Source organism: Triturus cristatus, chromosome 1_2, assembly GCF_964204655.1.
Source record: "Triturus cristatus chromosome 1_2, aTriCri1.1, whole genome shotgun sequence".
Lineage (NCBI taxonomy): Eukaryota > Metazoa > Chordata > Amphibia > Caudata > Salamandridae > Triturus > Triturus cristatus.
Window position 1 is genome coordinate 661,869,846 of NC_140580.1, and position 14,930 is coordinate 661,884,775.

General features: G+C 46.0%; 1 protein-coding gene across 10 annotated transcripts in view; it reads right to left on the reverse strand.

The window, feature by feature from the left end:
• The window catches only part of ARHGEF10L (Rho guanine nucleotide exchange factor 10 like), a 585,939-nt gene that overhangs the window by 260,457 nt on the left and 310,552 nt on the right, over positions 1–14,930 (reverse strand). For 5 of the 10 annotated variants that reach the window (XM_085608202.1, XM_085608191.1, XM_085608227.1 and 2 more), the window contains one exon: positions 14,856–14,918. The exons of the other annotated variants lie outside the window; for them this stretch is intronic. In XM_085608202.1, coding sequence (XP_085464328.1) covers positions 14,856–14,918 — 63 coding nt within the window. The remainder of the gene's footprint in view (positions 1–14,855; positions 14,919–14,930) is intronic. 10 annotated transcript variants of the gene reach the window in all.

Consider the following 14,930-nt stretch of genomic DNA (forward strand, 5'->3'; position numbering starts at 1 on the left):
GATATCTTAATTTAATGGCACAAAGTGCCCCACGGTGCATACACACAAGTCCCTCGGACATAAGGAAACTAACTTGCATAATGTGCTCCCCAAGAATCAAGAGCGTGAACATGAGTAGGCAAGGGCCATATTTTCTCTCCATGCTTAGTTGTGCGCTTTTTAGGTCTCGCCTAAACCACGCATGCGCTGTATCTTCAAGACATTTTATTCTGTCAGTGGGCTTGGAGCCCATTCATTACTTACCAGTGGTTCGCTTCACTCTCATTTCCGTGCTATTTATTGGCCAGATGCACCAGGCTTACCTCCTTTTCCGTGGGTTTGTCGCTTGCCTGGAGCATGGATGCATCACTTGTGTCACTCCACTGCTTTTAGTTTTTTAGCACTATTTTTTTCTTTCAGTTTCAGTACTCTATTAAAGGGTGTCATATTTATCTGACTCTGTTGTGTTGTGTACTTCTCCCCCCTCCGTGCACCTTCCTTTCTCTTCCCTCCCTCTTCAGTGTCGCTTGCCCCCACCAGCCCTCACTGCATTGGTGTCCTATTGTTCGTTCCCCCACACTCTCACTCTTCCTCCATCATTTGGTTGTTGTCTGTCCACACCACCTCTCTTTCAGTAAAAGGCTAAATCCATCCTTTTGGTGTTGCCCATTGCAGCTCTCACAACTAACTGGGCAGGGACTATGCAGGTTCTCAAAAAGCTTGTCTACTTAGATCATTTGCAACTTAAGCTTCCTCTCTGGTAGGTGGCAGCGCTTATTCCATCTGGTAGGCTAGCCCCCTCTCCCATCCCCTCACCTTCATGAAGCTGATGGGGGTAGTGCTGCCTTAAATGTCAAGAAGTTAAATCAAGGCCCCCTGCAGGCAACTGCAGAGGATGCGGTGCCATCCCCCGAAGAAGAAGCAGAGGCCGTGAGGCAGTCAGAGCACAGGAGTCCAGGGTCACCCCATTGCTGCACAGATAATAACTCGAAGTTATTATCATTACATTTGTTCCTGCTGCACAGCTTTGCTGGGAGGGTGGGCTGCTCTGCTCTCAGAGCAGGGGAGGAGTGGTATGCCCACTCCTAGTGCTCAATGACCGTTTGGCTGGCCCTCTGGGGCCGTCCAAAACAGTCATTGCGTACTTTGCATGTTCTACAGGCTACATTACAGCCTGTATGGAGAACATGGCCAGGCCCCATTCCCTGGCTGAACGCCGATCCACGACGCTCAGACCAATTACAACGCTGTACTGCAGCGTTGTAGCTTAGGGGAGGGATCCTGGTTGCTTCTTGTTCCGGCCCCGGAGAGCAGAGACCGAGACGACGTGTGGGAGAGTGGTGAGAAGGTAAGTAATTTACTATTTTTTATATCACCATCCCCCCTGCCCCGCTACTCCCGATCCATGCCAGCCGCTACTGCAGCAGTCAGCACCAGGGTTCCACCTTCTCTCCCACCTGAGCGGCCTCCGCAAAAGAACTCTAAGCACTCTACCTGTGTTGCCAGATAAGGGTGTTTCAGGCAAATGTTGTACTCACATTATGCAAATGACTCTTCTAAAGTGTTTGGTAAATTTAAATGAAGATAACTCACCTAGCCTGCATTCATGTTTATTTCTGAATTATGTGTTTGACTTCATGTAGAAAGCATCGATCTTGAGCAGGAGAGTTCAGTTCAATGTCCAGCAACACACTTTCCAGAAACCTTGTTTGCTACACAAAGGGATGCCATTGCAATGCGATACTAGTCCAAGATGGCCAGCGCCTTGCCTTCAGTCATGCTATGCTCCATGATTAACACAAGGGCAGGGAAGAAGCATATGCACACACCTTCCTGTTCCTTAACTCCACCCCACCCGACTGCCAAAGCGAATAGGTGAGACCGATTGGCTTTGGCAATGCTTGTTCTCTGCACTCTCGTCAGAGTGCATAGAAATAGAGAAGGGGAGAGAACAGGTTTGTTGGAGACTTGTATGTAAACTGAATCCAGCCTAAGAACACCGATACCCATAGCTGCGTTGAGCGCTAGGGGGACAGCCAGGAGATCACCGGATTATCTGAGAACCCCAATAGTAGTCATCTGGGATGCCAATACGTCATTCCCCAGATGAGCGCGGGGCAAGAGAAAGAGTGACTGATTGATCTCCACCCTGACTTCACCGCCTTTATAAACCATGGTAGGGAAGAAAGCAAAACAGGAGCAGGTGGTGGGCCCAGCCAGGAAAAATACCTTACATCTGAAGAGAAAACACTTCTCGACTCGGTCAGTGCAATACATACTGCCCCAGAGGCTAAAACCGATGTTACAGAAGATGTTAACATATCTTTTGACAGGACAACATGAATGGAGTGGGGTTGGCCTCAAATGACAAACAAAGTAGCAAGATGGGGCTAATGCAGCAAACTATTGAGAAGGCCCTAGAGGATGATTCTGTAGTAGAGAAAGCTGATTGGAGAATGCAAGACAATTTAAGGAGTGGACCTAATGCTTTACAGAATCCCCTAGAGGCTCCTGCTGAAGACGCCCAAGCTAAAATGGAGAATGTGCTGAGACCTTTGAGGAACAGATGTAGCGGATGCCCCTTCATATGCCGGATGTACAGAATACACAAGTGATGCCTCGAGTTGGCTGATTCAAAGGGGAGACCCCATGATGGCCATACTACGATCATTTGAATTAACTATAGAAAAATTCATAAGTATTAGGTTAGGCAGTCCAACAGGATGACAATGTCACATCAAGTTACTCCAACCCCACCAAACCCTCAAGCATACATCACACAGGCATTCCACCGATACCTCTGTCACACAAACATGCAAGAAACTCTTAAAACCTCTGGCCTCTTTTCTGGTATGTTTTCCAGTATGAGGTGGAATTGGGTGCTGTCTGCCTGCATTTGGAAGCTGATTTGGTACATCTCAAGGAGGTATATTAAGAGGATTACACAGATATTCAACAACAAGCAGTGAAGAGTGTCCTCTGTGGCACTCTTCAAGATGGTGTGCAGTAGGATGACACACTTAATCCAATCTAGATTAGTTGAGTACGACTGTCGAGTAGTTCAATGAGATTGTACAGAAAGGATCAAGTCCACCCCATTACAGTACTCACATATGCTTTGATCCACTGTGTCCTAAACAACTGAGGGATCAAGTAGTATTAAGGCCAATACTTTTACTTTCTTTCAGAAATTGGAGGTGCTCATCTCTGACGTTGGCTTGTGTGGATTCCGTTTCGCTTCATAGGTCCAAACCTTGACTGATGATCACAGAGGAGAATGTTCAGTTCCATTTATTCTTGAAGTTGCCTGATTACCTCCTTTTAGATTAATTTGTTTGGGTAGGTGTGGTATCTTATGCGTAGTGTATCATTCCTAGTCACTGTGGAGTATGATGACTGTTCTACGTGCTCAGACTACTGGAGTGCCAGCCAAAGGCAGGGACTACGCTGTGAACATCTACTGCTTCTAGTGGAGCACCGTTACATCTGCAGTTCCACAACAAAGAAAGCTACGCAATACTTGGACTGTGCCTTTCATTTTCATGTACACCTGAGAAGTCACTTCAGGACTGCTCATATTTCGGAAACGAGGACGGGGTTGTACTTCATCTACCTGCATGTAAGTTTGGAGCTTTAAGGAATATTTTACATGTGTTACCAAGGAAAAGTGAAGGAAGTGTTCCTATGATGCTTCTCAAGTGCCCTTCATCAATCGTGGACCAGAAGTTAATCATCTGTGTGGTGATGCCATGGTTCTGTCTTCTAAGACATCCCTTCTGCACCTCTCTGGAGAGGTTTGCTGATAGTGATGGTGGACGTACAGCACGGCTTTCCAAGGTCCTACATGGTTATACAAGACAGGTGTCACTGCATAAACTCAGCACTGACCTGAGCAGTGAGAAACTGTTGCAGGGCCTTTGTATGTCCTGGTTAGTGGCCTGCTTCGCGTCTGCTCTGGGGTGGTTTTCTGTAGACACAAAGACTGTGTTTGTGAGATATGAATTGCGAGAAGGTGTATTTTTTTTTTTTTATAAATCTTTTTATTAACAAATTCGACATAACGGTACAGTTCTATAAAAGCATCAAATGAATCCACAGTGGAGAAAATTACTTTTACAGATACAGCATGATAGTTCATTGGAAATCACGGAGAGGGGGTATCATCACAATCAAAATTATGACACGATATTCGTTCCAGGGGTGCCATATTTTGGACCATTTTTGGGGATAGCCCCGGGCCGTGTATACCATCTTTTCCCTCAGCATACACCAATCAGGGTCCTTCTTCCAGTCTGTGATTGTGGGTGCATGTGAGGCCCCCCAGAGCTGAGCAATGTTTCTTTTGACAACCATATGGCCAAGTGTGAACCACTGTGTAGTGTGAGTGGTGAGGTCAGTGGGCTCCCAGATGTTGAGGAGGTATCTGCTCACTTCTGGCATAATCTCAACCCCCAATGTTTCACCCATCACCTCGTGTATCCTCCGCCAATATTCCTGGATTGGCTCACACTGCCATATTATGTGCATGAACGTGCGCGTTTTTGCTTATCCCCGCCTGCAAGACCCATCCGTTGGCCCACCCATGTGCATCAATTGGGGGCCTGTAATGTAAACCCTGTGCAGGATCTTGAGTTGCACTAAGCAGAGCCGTGCTGGAATCGCAACAGTTTTGGCGGAGGAGAATGCGATTTGCCAGTCTTCATCGTCTAGTTCAATACCGTCTCCTACCCACTTTTCTCGTAATAAACACAGAGGGTCTTCCATATTGTTAATGAGCTTTCGGTAGGTGAGGGAGATGGCTTTGTCAGGTAAATGGCCATCGAGTAGTCTGTCTTCTAATGGGGATGAATCTGGAGGAGAGGAGTTTTGTGGCAATACTGAGTGCAGTGCGTGTCGGATTTGCAGATATCGGAAACGCTCCGAGTCTGCCAACTCGTATTGGCGCTGGAGAACATCGAAGGGCTTCACTTCCCCTGCAACCCAAAGGTCTTTAATATGTGATATACCTATTAGTTCCCATTTGTCAAATCCCTTTGAGTTCCCAAGGTCTCCTAAGTCTTGCGAGTCCCGTAGGGATGTGGCGAGAGTCAGCTTATGGCTCCAGCCGAGAGACTTGGTCGCTGAATGCCAGATTTTAACTGCGTGACTGGTGGGACCAGTAAGTGGATAACGGCCCGGTTTAGAGTACAGTGCGCGATTGTAAGCGCCATTTGGGAGGAGCCATCGATCCATGTCGTCAGGGCGGCCGTAGGTGCCGTGATTTATGGCTGCAAGGTGCGCAGCCCAGTAATATTTTTTAATGTCGGGCAATCCTATCCCTCCATCATACCAATTAAGCGTGAGTTTGTGTAAAGCAATCCATGGTTTCCCGTTCCACAGAAGGTCCAGCTGTGGCCCCTCTATTTCTTTGAAGTACGAGTTTGGGACAGGGTCAGCCGAATTTTGTAGCGCATATATGAAGCGGGGCAGGGACATCATTTTAAAAAGGGCCGCCTTGCCCAATAGGGAGAGCGGGAGTGACTTCCAGTTCGCAATATTACGTCTGAGTCTTTGCAGTGGGGGAACAATGTTACGGGCATAGCGAAGGGAGTGATCGAGGGAGATAAATATACCCAGGTATTTAAAGCCTTCTGTGACTAGCTTTATCGGGCAATTTGCGGGTAAAGGAGGAGGATCTCCATATAGGACATAGAGGAGAGATTTTTGCTAATTAATACGAAACGCGGAGTACCTGCCAAAAATAACCAGAATGTCAAAAACAGCGATCAGGGATCTCTTGGGGGATGCGAGATATAAAAGTATATCATTGGCATATAAAGAGATACGATCCTCCCAGTCCGGGGACCACCGCATCCCACTGATTACTGGGTCTTTCCGGATCCATGCTGCTAGGGGCTCAAGGGCCAGTGCGAACAACAAAGGAGAAAGGGGACATCCCTGTCGAGTCCCTCGGCTGAGATTAAAGGCTTTTGATTTTTTGTTATTAACGACTACCTGAGCCATAGATTCACTATATAACAGACGCACCCATCAGCTAAATCCAGGCCCGAATCCCAGTTTTGTGAGCACAGCAAATAGATAGGGCCACTCAACCGTATCAAATGCCATAGAGGCATCTAGAGAGACTATGATTGCCTCTTCCCGTATGGTCGGTGCCCTACCCAGAACCCCGTTGACTCGTAGATTTAAAACTGTGTTTCTTCGTGGCATAAGCCTGATTGATCAGGGTGTATTAGGTCCCCTATTACTTTGATCAGTCTATTAGTGAGTACTTTAGCAAGGATTTTAGGTTCTGCATTCAGTAGTGAGGTAGGAGGCGCAGTCAGTTTTGGTTTTTCCTTTCTTGTAAATTGTGACAATGGTTGCGATTCTCTGATCTAGGGGCAGCAATACCTGTTCAAGGCTGTTTTCGTACATTGCTTTGAGGTACGGGGTCAGTTAATCTGGTCGGAGCTCATAAAGCTTGATTGGGATACCGTTTGGTCCAAGGGCCTTGCCCGGGTGCAGTGCTCGTATCGCGAGCGCTATTTCGTCCGTGAAGAGGTCACTGTCCATGAATGCTTGATTGTCGTCAGAGAGCGTAGGAAGGGAACAGTCTCTAAGGAGGTCCAAGGAGTCATCCTCAGTATATGGCGCCACCGAACTGTGCACATTACGGAAGTGCTCTGCAAACTGATTGACTATGTCTTGGGGGTTGGTTATGGGAGACTTGTCGGTGTCTCTAAGTTCTGGGACGAGCCTACTAGTGTGTTCTTTTTTCATCTAACCAGGCTATTAGTTTTCCCGCCTTGTCACCCCAGGCGTAGATCCAACCCAGTCTGTCCTGTCCCATTGTTTTGGCACGGTCAGTGACTAGCGCTCTGTATTCGTCCTGGCGGAGACGGAGTGTGTGAAGGGCTTCAGGTGTGACGTCAGTACCTATGTCTTGTTCAAGATGGTAGATCTCTTGTTCTGCGTCAGCGATGTATTTTAGTTTGTCTTTTTTGGATCCCACTATGAAGGAGAGGGCCTGACTCCGGAGAACTGTTTTAAAGGCTTCCCATAGAATCTGCGGAGACTCAACAGTGTTTTCGTTCTCTGAGAAGTAGTCGTTGATGGATTTGATTAGATCTCTGCGTATTTTTGGATTTTTAAGATACCAGGGGTTGATAGGGACGATTCGTCCTACTTTCGTTTGGTCTAGAACTATGTGGACCCATAGTGGAGAATGATCCGAGATACCCCTGGCTAGATGGCGGATCTCATGAATATTTGCGGCCTGCGGGGCAGGGACAAGTATGTAGTTCAGACGAGAAAGACTATTGTGAGCTCCGGAATTAAAAGTATGTTGAATTTTGTACGCGTTATACGTTCTCCATCCATCCACGAGCCCCAGTGCTTCCAAGAGACCGGAGAAAGAGTGTGGAGTGTGAGGCAATGTACGAGGAGGGAGTCTGTCCAACGAGCCAGAGAGTACTGAGTTAAAGTCTCCACCAAGCATTAGGTGCCCATCAGGTAGAGCAAGCAATATATTGCTGAGGTCAGTAAATGTTGCGGCTTGTAAGCCTGGTGGAACGTATATTGACATAAAAGTAATAGTTCGACCCTCCCATGTACCTGTGATCCCAACATATCTACCTCGGTCAGGTGGACGTGAGTGACAGGGGAAATGAGCGTTTTTGCATGATGCCTACCCCTCTTGAGTTAGACGTAACACCTGCATGTGCGACCATTGAATCGCCCCATCTATGCATAGCCTTGCATGTGTTGCCGACCAAGTGAGTTTCCTGAAGTAACACTATGTCTGGTGCTAGTCTCTTGACATATTGCAATACTACACTTCGCTTAATTTTATCCACCAGCCCGATGACATTACAACTTAAGATTTTGATTTCTTTGTTCCATTGTACAACCATTGATATCCAAGTGGAGTGAGATCATTTTTGCAATAAACAGGGACTGTATTGTCGAGACAAACCAAAAAATAACAACCAAATAAAAACAACCCCTCCCAACAACCCCCCACCCTGCTACCCTGCACTCTGGGCTCAGAACTGCCCATATATATCAAATGCAGAGTGCCTGTCGCCCAACAAATTACTAAGAGAAGATACTGGGGGGCAGGCCTAAGCGCCTCGTTGGCCCCCTTCCCTACATTTCAAACTACAGGTGCTTCTAGTCCATCTGAATAAAGTTACATGCTATCAACTGCTTCCAATGTTTAACCTTACATGCTGACATCTCAAGCGGCCACTAGTCTTTTGGTGACAATCAATTAGTGTGATGGACAGGCGGCTAGAAATTATGATGGAGTCTTACTGATGGAGTATGGGAGATCGCCTCAAGGACCACTGGAGCCCCCCTCCGTCGAAGTCCGCCATCAATCCAGCCAATCAGATGCCGCCTCCGGTAGATCGAAGAAATTAGTCTTTCCATCGGCCTCAACTCGAAGGCGAGCCGGAAAGAGCATGGCGTATTTGAGGCCCTTTTCTTGCAGCCTCCGTTTGACATCCAGGAATGAGCGTCAACGTGTCTGTACGGCTTGAGTGAAATCGGGAAAGAAGGCGATTTCGGAGTTGTCTAGTTTGATTAGAGGAGCGATCCTGGTGGCTTGTAGGATTGTGTCTCTTTCCCTATAATTTAATAATCGGGCCAATATCGGGCGGGGGGGGGGGTGCCCGGCCTCGGACGACCACTGGGCACCCTGTGAGATCTCTCAACCACAAACAGATTGGACAGGCCCTTTGGTTGCAGTTTCACCGTGATCAAGTTTTTGACTAAGAGGTCGGTTGCGGGTCCTTCTGATTTCTCCGGCACACCAAGAATGCGTATGTTATTGCGCCTTGTGCGTCCCTTTCAACGTGGGGTCTGGAGGGTCCCGTTCCCCCCTTTCCCGCCGCCCGTCCCCAGTCAGCCTCCCCCGAGGCAAATCCGCTTTTAGGAACGTGGCAGCACCCCAGTCCAATAGTGAGCAGGATGTGACTTCTACTGGAGTGAGGTTTAACTTGCCGGGCAGTGAGTGTGTTTCACGATTAGGGACAGCCTGGGGACGGGCGTCCGGACGCGGGACAACAAGTTTGATGCTGTTGCCGGTCTTTGCAGTGTTTTGCGTACCCTCCGTGAATACCAGAAGCCCTCCAACCCCAGGGCGGTCCCCGCAATGCGACAGGTACCAATTAGAAATGCCTCAAGGCACGGGGTCACAAGAGCCAGGGTGGCCGTCTACTATGAAGGGCCAGCAGCAGGGTTGTGGGTGAAGGAGCAGGAGCAGGAGGGAAAAGGGGGGGGAGGGAAAGAGCCCCCAGCTTCAGGAGTAAAAGAGATGCGGCAATCCGGGAGCGTGAGCTCTCAACTCACTGTTCTGGGCCTTCTGGAGTCGTCTTGCTGCTCGCTGCGATGTCCCGTCTGTGTTCTATCCCTCCTGTGCCACGTCCTGACCATTTTAAAACAGCGCCGGCGTACAAGGTACCACGTCTCAGGAGTGGGCGCAGATGTGTAGGGCCGCAGTATCCAGAGCCCCTGTGCAGTGTTGGCGAGTTCCGTCTCTCATTTATAAAACAGGAGCAGCCCCGGAAGAGCTATATCATTATGACCTAGTTTCAATCCTGCCACCCATCAGGATATTATCTTCTCACAGAACTCTGAAAAAAGAAATAGGGCCCGATATACTATTAACTGGTCACAAAAATACAGGTCAAAATGCTCAACTAGTGTCTTTGCAACCAGCATTTTTGTGACCAGTAAAAAATTGTGAGAACCAACCTATGGGCTAATAAGTCAGTTCTTAAAACTTGGAATCATGGTGGGTTGGAACCAGACTTACCTCATTGATATTAAGGAGGTAGGTCGCAGATTTTGATGGAGGCCATCATAGGCCTGGGTCAGTAGACAACCAAGTCTGTGACTGCTTTTTAATAAAGCAACATTTTTTTTTGTTAAAGGAAACTCGACTAAGTTTTAAACAAAAAGTATGTTTTTTGTTTGCTTGTTTAAGCCTGCCTTTTCTTTCACAAACTCATTTTTTTACATTCACAATGATGATGTTTCTCATTTGCACATTGCCACCTTCTTCAAGGTGTTGGGAAAATATCAATGAGTTGCGACAGAATTTCTGTCAGAAAACATTAATACAAACGATACCGATCCGGTATCGGGAAGAGACTCCTACAACATGCCCCTTCAAGATACTGAATCGGAATCCATTTGAAATTCCACTTTAGAAGTTGTAAAAAAATAGCTATCTCCTAAAATGGGATTAGTACATAATGATTAGTACATAATAAAAAGCATTTTAACAGTCACAAACGCTATACTGGAACATGTGCGGCTGTTAAAATGCTTAGTACATCTGGACTTAATGACACTTTTTTAAAATATCATCTCAATGAGTCATGTTTCATTGCCAAAAGCTTTCAATTACGGAAGCTGGATTTCTGTAACTAAAATTGATATTTACTCACATTATTGTACTGTTTGTGCATATTGTTTAGATTTTGTCACTTCATCTTCATTTTTTTCATGAGTTTGGAAATTAGTAATCCCCAACAAAAACGACTCTCAATTAATGATGTAGTCTCTATTAAGAGTACTTAAGTAGTCTTCTTCTTGCCTGCCCAGGAATAGCTGGATATAGCAGTTTGGGCTTTTCTATCCAGTTCCGTTTCCTTCTAAACACTTTCTCTGCTTTTTATTGCTGTGGATGGCTTATTGAACATGTTCTAGGCAACCATCATCTTCCGACAGAACATAAGAATGAGGGCAAGATGGGTGAGGCAAATGCACAAGCACGTACAAAACAAGAAGGTGAAAAGGACAGCAATGTAGTTAATGGGTAAAGCTCCATTGTAAAGTCCCCCCTCCAGAGATACAAAAAGTCCCACTTCTGCAGATGAGTGCAGAGGCCCACAAAGCAACATACAGGCCGTCCGAGCCAAAGTCATGGCCACACCCCCACACAGACATTCATGAAAGCAGATGTAAACAAAGCTGCAAGCTTTACTGACAGACCTCACAAGAAGGAGAGGTTGGGGGAGCACATTAGTCTTATCCAAAATATTTTTGTATAAAAGTTATAGTTATTAGCACCCAAGCTGTAATCTTTTGTATTCATTTGCATATTATTGCATTCCAATAGATCATTCAACTAGTCTTCCAATGATTCAACCTCTCTTTCAGGTATTAAGTTATTCACAAATTCTTAATTAAATACAACCCAATTGTTTCAAACTATTCAGTCTTGGACTTATTGTTGGTCTTACTCTGGTGCCAAATCCTCGGTTTCATTAATGTCCATCAGTCTTATTTCAACAATGGCTTACAATATAATCTGAATTCGAGAGTCACCGTTTCTCCAATGGGTTTGCATGACATTTTGCTTCAAGAACCATCCTCCAAGAAATTAGCCTTTGCTTCACATAACTCTCTGTTTCAAATCTAAGCCAACATATGTTTCGGGAAAATAGCTTTTTGAATGCCTAATACAATTCATCACTTGACACGGATACAATGTTCCTTTATTACACGATAAGATTGTCATGAGCAACACATTATCCAATTAGAGTTGAGTCACAATATTCCATTCAAAGCCTCGATTACAATGTCCAAGTCATCTCAATCAATGACACTGGTTTATTATTGTCGAAGGTCCTCGATAGGGATCTTGGGTCTCCCTAAAGCTTCTTATGACACAAACTTAAGATACAAAAGTATTTTGGAAAAGACTAGGGAGCCCACCCCCCTTTTTTGGTCCATCGGGGTGTAACCTATGTGGGTGAGTGAATCGACAATTAGTGCCGGGTTACATCTACGATTCTGCCCTCGACGTCAGTGGCCGACAGAGGCACAGACGTATCTGTTAATGCAGAGATCCTAAAATCTACCGACTTGCCCACAACTACAGAGGCCCACAAACCTACTGGACTTTCCAGCACGAGTCACGAAGCCACACATTTGCATCAGGTGGTGCGCCAATCACACCATAAATGAGCAAAAATGGATTTATGCCAGGCGAAGGGGGAGCTAAACGGGTTAACAAAAGACACGATTTAATACTTTAACGCAAGGGTTTATAGACAAACAAACGAAACTATGAAAGACACATCAAAATAAGACAATGAAGAGCACAGAGGGGTACGAGCAGTTCAATCAGCTGTACAAGTAAGAGCATGCACGGGGTTGTGAAATGAAAACAAATAGCACTTAGATCGACGGTGAGGAATGAGAACACAGGGAGATTTGAGGGCAGATTCAAGACGATGAGGGGTGCAGCTGAAGAGGCGCTCGGCACACTGAGAGCAGAGCTGAATTTGGGCGGTAAGCACCATTAATCAATGTCTGGTGCCAGAACTAATCATTGATCATCAGACTTTGGCCCAAAGCAAAAGAGACAAAGGCAGAAATGGCAGAATGAAGAGATAAATAAGAAGACAGTGGCAATGCGAGAAAGCCGGTACGAAAAGACTCTGAAAGAGTGAGATCAGGAGACTGAGAGTGTAGGGTGCCGGAGGAAAGAGGCATCAGGTCAAATCAAGAAAAGGAAGCCTTGGAATTCAGGAACATCAGGGTTGAGCAGAAACAGCTGCGCCAGCAGCGGCGGCTTTCCAGGAAAGACTTTGGGACACTGTCCTTTTTTTCTTCTTTCTTTTTTTCCCAGTTAAGCACTGCTGCTGATGGCATCACAGGGTTGACTCCTTGTCTCAACTTTCGCCTTCTTATCTGCTGCTGACCAGCGGAAGGGCAATAAGTGGAACTTACAGAAAGTATGCTGGGCCATAAGACAGTGGTGTAACAGTAGCATCTGCAGCCCCTGCGGAGCCGGGCAGCCCTGAGCTCCAGGGGACCCCCGCCGGCACTGTGCGCGGGCGACGGAATCCTGGCCTGAGAAGTCCTGACTGGGTCCGGAGCATGAGGGGCCCCCCCCATGTACTCTGCACGGGAGCACCATCAAGTTTCGTTACGCCACTACTATAAGAGCCCCATTTACATAGTCTCCTGCCGCTGCCTTCATGACCCATGAAACCAGGGTAGGAAGGATAGAGCCAGGGTTACGTAAAGGACCTCAGGGGTAGCAACTGCTACCCCTCATGTATGCCTATGCCTGGAAAGAATGGGAGGAAGATTAAAAGAGGGGAAAAATGAGAAAAAACAAGGAGGAAAGACAGAAGCCAGCAAATATGGCATTAGGCTTGAAGAATGGCAATACTAAGAGAAATAGTCTACGGGAAAGACAGTGAGAACAGTGAGTGAGACAGGCTAAAACAGAAGAGACAGAGGACAATAATGGAAAATGAAAAAAAGGACATGGCCGGTGAAATACAAAAAGAGAATTCATGGGCCAGGAAATAAATGGTGCAGATGGAAGAACGTAAAGAGTTGGGAATAATAGAAAAAGTTAGGAGAAATTAGAATAAGAAATTAAGTTAGGAGGAAGGCAGAAAGATTAGTTTATTTAAGACTTTTGAGCAGTGTATGTTTCCTGGTCCACTTAAGAGCTCTAAAAAAGAGGGAGAAAAACAAGAAATTGAAGGAAGCTCAAAATCCAGGGAGTTGGAGTCCAGTTGGAGGAACCAGCTCTGGCATTCTACGATTGCTCACATGTTGATTACAGGCTTAGTTGAAAGCCGGTTTCAAAAGTTGGATTTTTAGGAGTTTACTGAACTCAAACTAATCTGCTTCAAAGCATAAGCGAATCTTATGTAGTTCCCTATCTTGGGACATTGGGCTCTAAAGCGTCTTCTGCAATGGTGGTGCCGTTTGGCCAGGAAAGCTGACGAGGATCACATTTTATGGCAGGGTCGTTGTTATAGGCTAGTTGCAGGTTAGTTGGCCCAGTATTTTATTTTGCATAAATACATGAGCCACAGTGAAGAAAGGAGTGACAGTGGCTCCAGAGAAGAACAGGGAAACACAGGATAGGCAATAGGGCAGAAAAGAATATGAGAGAAGAAAGTAGAAGGAATAGTGAAAAGAAACTGAATAAGTGGGAAGAAAACAAGCAGGGACGGTGCGAAACTTCTACGACTGAAAAAATGTGGAGCAGAAGTACTGTAAAACGCAGGAGGAAGAGGCAAGGTCTTTCCAAATGGCTCACATAAGGCCCCACTTCAAGTACCCCAATATTTGGAGTGATAAAAACGTGCCCTGTAAATACCAATACTAGGGGATCAAGTATATACTGGGTTCGACATTACTCCCCCATTCCAAGTTCTACACCTAATAATGGGAATAACAGTAATACTGGGGATTTCCTCAATTGGGTTACAAAATTAGGAATTTATGGTGTGTTCCCAGCACAAATTCCACCAGGTTGTATGTGGCAAACCTTCTGTAAGGAAAAATCTGTGTTATTGTTACACTACTTGTAATACCATTTTGGGGATAACTGGGGATTAGCAGCCTGATGAGAATGAGTTCCATAGCAATATTATTTCACTTTTGATGCCGATACTACGCTGAGGTGTAAGAAGGCAGTGGATGCAGCACATTCTAGCATTAAAATAATACAAACAACTCATCAACATTCAATTTACCAAGTGGGGGTGGGAAGGCATACAAACTGGTTACAACACAGGGCCAAGCTAACGATTACAACCGCAACGAACATGTACATGTGTGCTCCTAGTACTCAGAGTCTGCAAATAATCAAACTAAATGTCACACCATGGAGACTGGTTCAACCAGTTATAGGGTGATTTGGCTCCTTGAGACCTACCTGGAACTAACGGAGAGAAAAATCGCAGTAGACCGTGTGTCCTATAGGAGGGAGTGTCCAATTCCCGAGACAGTATGGAAAGATGAATGGAAGGAAGATGGATGGATGTATGATGAATGGATGAGAGGGCAGATGGATGGATAGATGGATAAATGAGTGGGCGGAGGGGTGGGCAGACTTAAAATACCTTCAGGAAATCCCTCTTAGTCCTGCAGTAGCTCTCCTTTAGCCTATTTCGATCTGGAGAAAGCTGAGCAGCCAA